At 35.8% G+C, this 11,252-nt stretch overlaps 2 protein-coding genes across 2 annotated transcripts; one reads left to right on the top strand and one right to left on the bottom strand.

Annotated features, from left to right (window-relative positions):
* Window positions 1-358: 358 nt before the first annotated feature.
* On the top strand, window positions 359-8,451 carry LOC126756468 (uncharacterized). Its single transcript, XM_050469540.1, has 2 exons — window positions 359-809; window positions 7,586-8,451. Exons 1-2 carry the CDS (start codon window positions 515-517, stop codon window positions 8,110-8,112), a joined length of 822 nt encoding a protein of 273 aa, XP_050325497.1. The 5' UTR covers window positions 359-514; the 3' UTR covers window positions 8,113-8,451.
* Window positions 3,798-4,936, bottom strand: LOC126756495 (uncharacterized). Its single transcript, XM_050469586.1, has 2 exons — window positions 4,458-4,936; window positions 3,798-4,399 (listed from the first exon to the last, which is right to left on the bottom strand). Exons 1-2 carry the CDS (start codon window positions 4,596-4,598, stop codon window positions 3,821-3,823), a joined length of 720 nt encoding a protein of 239 aa, XP_050325543.1. The 5' UTR covers window positions 4,599-4,936; the 3' UTR covers window positions 3,798-3,820.
* Window positions 8,452-11,252: the final 2,801 nt, after the last annotated feature.

The following is an 11,252-nucleotide window of genomic DNA, read 5'->3' as shown; positions in this document are numbered from 1 at the left end:
TGAACCATATTCCATAAAGAATTCTTATTCATAATTTCACGGTTATCTTCACAGCAACAAAAAAGGTATTGAAGTTAATTTATTGGAAGTAAAATGTATTTTCCGCTTAGAACCAGCAATAGCTGCGCTGCAAATAAGCCAGCAACTCCAGACCCAGTAACTACATTTCAATTAACTGCTGACAACCAGGTTGAAAGCTGAATTTTCCACGATTTGCGGTACTTACGTTGCACGCAGCCAACCGTTTGCTGCTACAAAAGCGCATTGATTACACGCACCCCTCCGATTCAGCGGCCGCAACAGATAGAAGAGCTATGTATTGCAAGTACCTAATACTTTGTGTTGCAGCTGCCACACTGCAGGCGCAACACCTACGGCCCATGCTGTTGAATTTCAGTTAGAATTGTGCCGATGTGAGCAACGGTTTGCAAATTTTGGTTTGAATATTTCGCAGAATTTCTACTCGCCAACAATTTTTATTTCAAAACAAAGGTTTTAAATTGAATTCGTTGCAATGCGCAGTTTCGTTTTATTCGTTTACGGCTTATCCTGCGGCTATGGCTTATTGCCACCCACAGTTTCTGCAACCGCCCAATCGCCAGCCACGCAGTTAAGTGGTTCGGCTGCGGACGCGTTTTTGACGGCAGAAAGTGCAGAGGCAGTGAAAGAGCTGAGCCATCTGGGAAACAATTCAATGCTTCAAGCGAATATGTTAACTTTTCATCGTGAAAATGAAATACCAGGAGATTTTCAAAAGGATGCGGGTATTGCTGAAATGAAATACAATTTCTCAAATGAAATAAATGAAGGTAAATTTAAGTGGGAAACTTTGAGCGTAAAATATATGTATGTGTTAGTTATGTACCTCACAGTGGATTGGATATACACAATTGAGGCGGTTTATATACTCGTGGCCACGCAAATCTTACCACTATACTTTCTTAAATTTTTTTACGGACTTTTTCGTTCGAGCGGGATTTTCTTTAATTTGTTTTTTTTTTATGTTCTAAGTAATTATAAGTAAACTAATTATATTATTATATATATAAAAAATTAATTAAATTAGCTTTTCTGTGCTTATACAAAAGCGGTCGATTTTATTGTTTTTAAAGTGATACACCGAATAAACTTCGTGTTTCAGTTAAAAAAAGTAAAATAAAATATTAATTTCAATTATAGTGTAAATGAAATTAAAATAAAAAAATAAAAATATCATGTTTTCATCGCATGCCAGACTCTTATATTTCGAGCTCATTTTGTAAAGCTCACTCATTATCTTTCCATGGATTTATCTATAGCTGAATGTGTTTTGTTTTTAATTTTTAATATTTTTGATAAATAACATGTCATTAACTTGTTTCTAAATAAAAAATTTCTATACCGCAAAATGTACCGCTATAAAGTGTAGTCAAATATGCACAATACTTGAAAATTTTGAGTGGTAAGGTTTTCGTGGCCATGAGTGTACATGTATACAGTAACTCAAGTTCATGCAAATTATTCTACAATTGGTACGCTCAAGTGGTTTCGACGAAAATCTTCTGTACAAGCATATTTTCGACTGAGCTTAATACAATATTCACGGCATTAATTAACCAGTTTATGTAATAGCAAATACGAAAAAGGTAATTTTTAATTTCATCGAAAATTATATAATCTCTCAATTTGTATCAATTAACCAAATATCAAAAATGATCTCAGGTGTAAGCAAGTATGAAATCGAATTAGATTAAGCAATAGAATTACCAACGATTGCAGTAATTTTTAGCGTTGTATTAATTTATACACATAATTATAATGACAAAAGTACATATATTTTATAAAATAGAATTTTCTACATACATACATAAGTATGTATAGTCTCATCGAAGGTATCGAGATAAAAGTATCGAAAAATGAACTCCCAACGAGCAAACATCATGATCCAAAAATAGCATCTTTCCTTGCACTACAAATAAGGAGTACAGGGTCCGGCACTCGAAGTGTAACCAATTGAAAAAGTCATAAATTCGGTTTGGAAAATTATTTTTATTTATTTTAAAGTACAAAATGTGTGAAAATAATAAATTCAGGACCAATTCACGTTTGCTTGATATGACCACCTTTTGCCTTAACTATGGCCTTGAGATGGAAAAAAAACGAATCTCAAGCTGCCCGAATGTGACTTGCCGGTATTTTGGCCCACTCACGGACAATGCCTTTCTTCAGCATCTCTAGACTGGTGTATTTTTTACTTCGGACCTTGCTCTCCAAAATGGGCCAGAGAGAATAATCCATTGGATTCGCATCTGGTGAATTCGAGAGCCATTGTGTGGTTGTAATGAAGTTCGGAACGTTGTTTTTCAGCCATTCTTGCTTCACTCGCGCTTTGTGAGACGGTGCTGAGTCTTGTTGAAACGTCCATGGTTTGCGACCCAAATATTTGTTTGCCCACGGCTTCAAAGCAGCCTCCAGAACACTTTCCCGATAATATGTCGCATTTACTTTGACGCCAGGCACGATGAAAACAATTGGAGAGCGCCCATCTGCGGTGACAGCGGCCCAAACCATTATTTGTGGCGGGTGCTGCCTCCTGGTGGCCAACCGATGACTTAGATTCTCGTATGAACGGTCGGTCAAGTAAACCCTATCGTTTTGAGAGTTTACGAGTTGCTCAATTGGAAAAATTTTTCTGTCAGAAAATACAATGTTCGGAATTTGACAGCTTTCGACCAAGCGAACTTCAAACAGCAGATACCGGTCAATATGTATTCATAAACGTTGTATAGAGTTATATATATAGTTGTATATAGGAGTACCCAGAGAAAATTTTACGTATTTAAATATATTGAAAACACTTAGAGGTATTTTTAATTCATCCAGCTTATCATATCTTCAAAATATTTTGTTTAATAATATGCCAACTTCACAAACCAATGTTTAGATATCAAGGAAATTGTATTCAGAATTTATTAACTTGTTACCAATTTTGAAACGGAGCCTCCAGATCTTTTGCAATTGGTCTGAATTATGTACTTATGTATTCAATTTTAGAAAGGCAATAATTTACGATAATGCTAATGATGAGGCGACTGTGAAATTAAAAGCGATCTTCAAAACTTAATATGATGTGAATCCAACCAAAAAGGCTAAATTCAATTTCTTGGGTATATATATGAACAAAAATGCAGCAATCCGGAAATCATTATCATATGAATAAGATGGTTAAGCCACTACAACACTAAGCCACATTATTTTTATGAAATCATTAAAATGTATTATTTATTGACCAACAGAACCAGCTTAAAATCACCTACAAAGTCGATACTATGTAATTATATCGTGCGTATTAAGGCTAGAAGAAGGACTGGATTGACATAGGAGGCATTATATGTTGTATATACATATGTATATATGATAGCGAGGGTAATTCGTTGATCTCTGTATGAGATATGTTCAAAAAATAACAGGGGGCTTACTCTGTAAAACGATGCGAAAGACAATGCGATTCGAAAGCCCAATGCGATGCGATAGGCAATTGATACTCTGTATTGCTTTCGCATCACTAACAATGTTGTTCACCTTTGCTTTATTTCTTTTTAAGTAATAGTTGGCATTACTTCCAAAAATGTCAAAGTATAAACTATTGCTAGAAACATTAGGGACGATATTAAAACAAATATGATAAATGCTCGTAACTCAACTTAATTAAAACGAACTATTTGCAAATTAATAAATCCAGTCTTTTATTTCATTGTAATAACGAAAATTAAATTTAAATAATTACAGATTAAATTTGTAGTTTTTAATTCTGTTTCTCGCAGTTATATAGTTATTTAACTTACATTTTCCAGTTTCTCAATTTTTGTTCATCAATTTTTTGTTTATATAGACATTTTTCCTTTTCAAAGGTTAGTCTCCGTTTTTCTGATTTATTTCTTTTTTTCAATGTTTTAAAAATGTTTTTTATATTAAAATTTATATCGTTTAACACTTTAATCGAGTTATTGTGGAATATAATTTGGTTTTCGACTTGTTTTTCAAGCAGAGTCTGCTGCTTTTTGCGCGGTGGGTACGTCACATTTGAACAATGTGCTAGTTCATTTTCTTGTGTATTAAGAGGAGTCTGCTGTTTTTTGTGAGGTGTGCATGCCACTTTGGAACATTGTGGTAGTTCCCTGTTTTGTGTATTTGGTTCGGTAGGGTCTGCATTTACCTCCGACATGCTGCTTGTAGCTGCACCGAATGACAAGGTACCACTCATTCCATTTATTGATTCCTCTATTGACAATAACTCACTCACTTGTTGCTCTAACTGTGATAAGGGTATGAAAAGTGAGGGACCACCTCCAGTTCCCGAAATATTATTTTTGTTTCGTCGCATTTTTGCCTTTAAGTGAATCTTATAGTCTGTCCAAACCTTTAATTGATTACATTTAATCACATTTATAATTTATCTGTGCAATTATTGGAATTACCTTTTTCCACCCCGCAATGTCGCGCAATGGTGGTCCAGCTGCGTTTAAATGGGAAACTAAATTTTTCCATAAATTATTGGAGGTATTTTTGGCGTCTGGTGTTTTTAGTGATCTTTTCGATAAATCGGGATGCGCCTTCATGAAATCCACGAGAATTTCAAATTGCTTTGGTTGAGTTTTGTATGCACGGCGTTATATATTTTAGTAGCAATTAAAACAACTAATTTATATTTGAAACTTACATTTTCAAGCAATGCGACTTCTTTATACTTGTAGCACAAAAATTACGAATATAACGCATGTTTGACAATTGCTTTAGCAAAGCAGAGTACCGCTAATGCGAAAGGGAAAAACTAAATTCGAAAATTTCAAAATTTACTGCGATTGTCGAATTACAGAGTACCAAAATTGAAGATGCGAACATTTTCATATTCGTATCGCATTACAGAGTAACCCCCCAGGAATTTTAAAATTTAAATTTTCACGGCTTTGGAGAGTTCATTTGTCAAAATGTTTTTGTTTATGTTGATATGCATGTCCCTGCAGTACGATCAATTTTCTGATTTATTCATTGCTTACTTTGTGTGTATCACCCGCTAAAGTTAGACGTGTCTTATGAGTCACCTTATGATCAAAAATTTTTCAAAATCGGACTACAACTACTCAGTTTCCCAGATACAGAAAATGTGGACCACAGTTATTACAGCGAACATTTTTATCAAATATCGATTAATCTGTGAGATAAGTCATTTAAATTGGAAGCGAATCCTTTCCTGATAATAGTAAGCCGTATTTCCGGAATGAGTTGAATCAGATGAAGGCTTCACTTAGCCACCATATTCCTAATACGAAGTTTTCAAACTTCCGGTTTACTTTATACCGCTTATATCAGGCAAAATGTGAGTTATCTTAGTAAAACGAAAAAACGTGCTAACAACAATGTATCTTTGTAAATAAAAAGGTTAAATCTTGTGAAGTCTTGTCCTAGCTCCCGTACATCTAACATCACAATTTTTTAATATCTCGCTGACCTTACTCCATATACATACATATATTGATGATAGTAAGTTTACCTTAAGGGGTTAGGGGTAGTCAGAGGCACGAAAAAATGAGAGTTTTCAGTATTTTTTTTTTTTGCTATTAAATCATGTTATTTTACTAAAGAAGTAATATGGCATTATTATAGGAAGTGTTGATTTGAAGTCACGAAAATTTAAAAACAAAAAATAATAATTTCCGAAGTTATAGTTGTTTGTGTTGACCCTGTTCCAATAAAAGGTACTTGCGGTGACATGCATAAGTCCTTGGAGATTGATCTAAAATCAATCGGACAAAAAAAAATAGTTTTATAAATAGATAATCCTGGGTCTGATAGAAGGATGTTTTAATTTTTTTCAAAATTAACAAAATGGCGGTCTCCGGAAATTTTTTTCTAAATTTTTGCGAAAAAATCAATAGTTAATTGGTCTTAAAAAATCGAAATTTTCGAAAAAATAAAATTCCTTCAATCAAGCCCGAGTTTATTATGTATTCTAAAAGCTGTATAAATTTCATTAAAATCTACTGAACGGTTTACGAGTTACAGTTGTCACCGGTTCAAAAAACAAGATATTACACTTAACGAAAAGTAAAAAAAAAATTAATTTTTTGAAAATTCTAACTACCCCTAACCCCTTAATTAAACTATTGGAGTATATAAATACTGTTAATAATAAGCAGTATTGCCAAAAATCGAAAAAATCGAGTCAATACAGCCCTTGGATCCCATATAATTAATATATAAATTTCAAAATTCCAGTTGGCTTTATACCATACATACGAGTTACTTTTACTCCATATACATATGTACTTCATACTACTGTGATCAAACTGAAATTTTTAATTTATACTTCGCGTGTTTTTCGAATCGGTAAATTTTTTTCAGTAAGTTGGTAGTACTGTTAGTGACATCTATGCTAAATCTCACGTCAAAATATTTATTAGTATTTGAGATACGCGTCTCCGATTTTTACTGTGTCTGAATTTATTGAACAAATAGATGCGATCATTTCGCGATCGTGCTGCAACCACCGCATTCGCCTGATTTACTTTCGTGTAACTTCTGGCTATTCAGCAAATTCACATAACCACTCCGAGAACACCATTTTGACTCAATTGAGGATATAAAAGAATCGAAGATGCTCTGATGGCCATCACGACGGAGGATTTTCCCAAGTGCTATGATAACTGGAAAATTCTTTGGCATACTCGTATGTGTATTGCAGCGGGAAAGGATTACTTTGAAGGAAATGAAATGGACAAAATTCACCTTTCATTTTGATCACAGTGGTATAATGATTTTCGTTTTTCTTGTGGCGAATGTGTCGTTCACTGTGACTGATTAAAATGTATAATACATACGTGAATTAAATAAAATGGACAAGGTTTCTTCAAATTATGTAGTTATGTATGTTTCGTTTCTTTGCTGTCGTTTTTCACATCCACTCAATATACTTGTTTTAAATGTAGCCTATTCGGTACAGTTTATATCACACATTTCTCATTGGAGGATAATAATTTATAATTTCCTTTGTTACGATTAGAATATAGTAATAAATCTGATACTAAACTAATAAGATACCAAATTTGATTGTAGTCCATTAACGATTTCGTTGAAATCGGAATGTTAACGAGTATTCATGCTTAGCTTGAGTCCTTTATCATTTTTGCCATTTTCAAATATACTATATATACGGGTTTTGGTTTAGGTACATAGTCAACATGATTTAAGCAGTTTTTTAAACAAATTTTTCTAATTCTCTTTTATTGACGCTGTTACTGCAGTCAGTATCATTTGTGTTGAAATATCTTTTTGCCACACTTGTGCTTTTCTCTCACGCACACACTGGATAATTCTTCTTTTATTCTCTCTATAAATTATTCATGATACCACGCGGTTAAGCTGTCATTCTGTCACTCCCGCGGAAAAAGATTCACGCACGGTAAGTAATTTGAATTTTAATTTCCATCTGTGGCGTTTCGTAATTGTTCAATATTGTTACTTCATCCAATTTAAACTATTAACTACATATTTAATCAAGTAATTGTTTACTTACACTAACAATCTCTCTTCATCTCTCTCCATCCAGAACGTGGCAGACGCAAACGCAGGAAAATGTTGAAGTACCTACAGCCGATACTGATTGGTTTCTTAATTATGAAGTTCATAATTTTTCCGCTCGTTTTAAAAACACTAACAGCGCTCACCACATCCTCATTTGTGATGAGTAAAATTGCGTTGGCAATCGCCGGACTACTTGTGCTTAAATGGCTGCTCACGGGTTCCGGTGATGGCGGTGGCTACGATGGCGGCGCCAAAGAGCGGACACATTTGGAAATTGTTCATTTACCGTTTCCATTAACGAAAGCGTATCACAGGGGTAATGTGGGCGGAGGGGGTGCTCCGTTCGGCGGGTGGGATGATTTAGCTTCAAGTGGCAGCAGCAGTGTGTTTGCTATAAAACATGGCAGCAAGCCGCACAAGTATATACCAGTGAGCAATGTGAAGCAAATGGCACATGTAGTGGCCGCAGCAGCCGTGGCAGATGCAGCAGATAATGGCGAAGGCTTTTATCGAAACACACGTCCAGTATTCGACGCCAAGCCGTTCTTGTAAAAAATAAAATAAAATATGACACGGCAGGAATCTCCCAACGATTAAATTGGCTACTATGCACTCAATTTATGTTTGCTTCTGATATTTATTTGCATAAGCCCGAGCGCGAGTTTATTTATTTATTTATTGTAATACTGAATACCAGCGAAGAAAACAAATTTATATATCAGAACTGAAAGCATTTAACCATGTAGACATGAAATAAGTAAAGTTAATTTATGTGAGAAAATATTTATTAATTTAAAACTAGCTGACCCCGCAGCCGTTGCCCTGCGTGAAATTATGTGTTTTGAAATGAAAAAAAGTTGAAATTATATTCTGTCGAAAATGATTTATTTACGATTTTTCTACATTTTTTTTATGTAGCGCAACTTAATAAACATAATTTTTTGATTTCTGTTCTGGTGCGTAAATATATAGAGAAGATGGGTTTCCAACTCGTCAACACGCAACATACTATATATCTGGCCGTGTAAAAACATAGCATTTCCCGATTTCCTTGTGTCCTGTTGATTGTCAACGCAAGGGCAATTTTCCCTGGAAATTGAATACGTTTGAACTGAAATGGCTGTCCCTTGTATTCGATAACTACGTCATAATCATTCGGGTTCCATTACACAGTTTCGGCGCATGAAGATTGTGAAACATAATAATGACAGATCCAACTTTAAGACGCAAATGATGCTGGGGCAGGCTTGGTATGGTATTTGGAAATTCCACTGGTGTGAAAATGGACGAAATCAGATGAAAACCCCGTTCACTCCCTATAAAAAGGTACTGTTCAATACTACTAAAAGCGGCGAGATAAATCAATAACTAAATGCGTCATAGACGCAAAAATTTTGATTATTTTACTTTCCAGTACACAAATCAAGAAGCAATTAATATAACGGGATTAAATTATACGCGAATAATGCATTTAGTCTATGCCACCTTATTATCAAAAATTGTTTAAAACCAACAAAATTTGGATCCCGGTACCTATAGCTGACTTTTGAGATATATAATTAAAATTAAGGGATAATCGTTCTCTTATATATAATGGTATGCCTGTATATTAAAAATTGCTTGAATCAGGTCAATACTTCTCTGGAAAACTTAATTTACCCCCATATAACTAATATCAGAATTTTCGAGAATCCGGCTGACTTTACTCTATATGATTAGCTTTTTAGTATGTGACAGGCTATTAGTATGTGGTATTGGAAAAAATAGATAAAATTTGGTCGATAGTACCCAACTTCCATATACTACATATAATGTTTAAAGTCTAACGATAAATGATAAAATCTTAAATATATTTAAAACTAAACGAGCTCAAAGTTTTGGTTGAGCTGTTTTGCTAATATGTTGCACCTTAAAATGCATGTCTAAATCTATTTGGGCTTCATTTCTAACACGATGCGCTTTTTGGATTTCATCTTTTATTTAATTCCTCCAATGTATATGCGAGTTTTCTTCATCATAAGACACATTTCCTCTTTTAGTTTTAACACAATCATTATATAATATATTTTGCACTTCACTTCCACTGGCGTTATACCTCTTTCCATCAATCCTAAATTCATTCGTGACTGCTCACAAAGTACTACATTTATCTAAAATCAGAGGAGCCGTCCACGTTTTACTATGGCTGATACATAGATAGTACTACTAATACCATCTATATGATTTCTATTAGTTAGATTATAACTATTAGTTAAGGAGATATAGCATTTGGGTGAAGCAACTTGAGTTCTTCTTCTTCTTAATTGGCGTAGACACCGCTTACGCGATTATAGCCGAGTTAACAACAGCGCGCCAGTCGTTTCTCCTTTTCGCTACGTGGCGCCAATTGGATATTCCAAGCGTAGCCAGGTCCTTCTCCACTTGGTTCTTCCAACGGAGTGGAGGTCTTCCTCTTCCTCTGCTTCCCCCGGCGGGTACTGCGTCGAATACTTTTAGAGCTGGAGTGTTTTCATCCATCCGGACAACATGACCAAGCCAGCGTAGCCGCTGTCTTTTAATTCGCTGAACTATGTCAATGTCGTCGTATATCTCATACAGCTCATCGTTCCATCGAATGCGATATTCGCCGTGGTCAACGCGCAAAGGACCATAAATCTTTCGCAGAACTTTTCTCTCGAAAACTCGCAACGTCGACTCATCAGTTGTTGACAACGTCCAAGCCTCTGCACCATATAGCAGGACGGGAATTATGAGCGACTTATAGAGTTTGGCTTTTGTTCGTCGAGAGAGGACTTTACTTTTCAATTGCCTACTCAGTCCGAAATAGCACCTGTTGGCAAGAGTTATCCTGCGTTGGATTTCTAGGCTGACATTGTTGGTGGTGTTTACGCTGGTTCCAAGATAGACGAAATTATCTACGACTTCAAAGTTATGACTGTCAACAGTGACGTGAGAGCCAAGTCGCGAGTGCGACGACTGTTTGTTTGATGACAGGAGATATTTCGTTTTGCCCTCGTTCACTACCAGACCCATTTTCTGTGCTTCCTTGTCCAGCCTGAGGCCGATGATATCAATATCGTCGGCATACGCCAGCAGCTGTACACTCTTATAGAAGATGGTACCTTCTCTGTTTAGTTCTGCAGCTCGTACTATTTTCTCCAGAAGCAGGTTGAAAAAGTCGCACGATAGGGAGTCGCCTTGTCTGAAACCTCGTTTGGTATCGAAGGGCTCGGAGAGGTCCTTCCCGATCCTGACGGAGCTTTTGGTGTTGCTCAACGTCAGTTTACACAGCCGTATTAGTTTTGCGGGGATACCAAATTCAGACATCGCGGCATAAAGGCAGCTCCTTTTCGTGCTGTCGAAAGCAGCTTTGAAATCGACGAAGAAGTGGTGTGTGTCGATTCTCCTTTCACGGGTCTTTTCCAAGATTTGGCGCATGGTGAATATCTGGTCGGTTGTTGATTTGCCAGGTCTGAAGCCACACTGATAAGGTCCAATCAGTTTGTTGACGGTGGGCTTTAATCTTTCACACAATACGCTCGATAGAACCTTATACGCGATGTTGAGGAGGCTAATCCCACGGTAGTTGGCGCAGATTGTGGGGTCTCCTTTTTTATGGATTGGGCATAGCACACTTAAATTCCAATCGTTGGGCATGCTTTCGTCCGACCATATTTTACAAAGAAGCTGAT

The sequence above is a fragment of the Bactrocera neohumeralis genome, chromosome 2, assembly GCF_024586455.1.
Source record: "Bactrocera neohumeralis isolate Rockhampton chromosome 2, APGP_CSIRO_Bneo_wtdbg2-racon-allhic-juicebox.fasta_v2, whole genome shotgun sequence".
Taxonomy (NCBI): Eukaryota; Metazoa; Arthropoda; class Insecta; order Diptera; family Tephritidae; genus Bactrocera; species Bactrocera neohumeralis.
Note: the sequence above shows the minus strand (reverse complement) of the source record. Positions and strands in the feature narration are given on the sequence as shown.

Excerpts from the sequence above, each read along its gene's own strand:
- LOC126756495 (XM_050469586.1), bottom strand. The coding sequence starts at position 4,598 with ATGAAGGCGCATCCCGATTTATCGAAAAGATCACTAAAAACACCAGAC. Across the intron at positions 4,400-4,457 it reads ACATTGCGGGGTGGAAAAAG|GTTTGGACAGACTATAAGAT; the intron begins GTAATTCCAATA and ends AATCAATTAAAG.
- LOC126756468 (XM_050469540.1), top strand. The coding sequence starts at position 515 with ATGCGCAGTTTCGTTTTATTCGTTTACGGCTTATCCTGCGGCTATGGC. Across the intron at positions 810-7,585 it reads CTCAAATGAAATAAATGAAG|AACGTGGCAGACGCAAACGC; the intron begins GTAAATTTAAGT and ends CTCTCCATCCAG.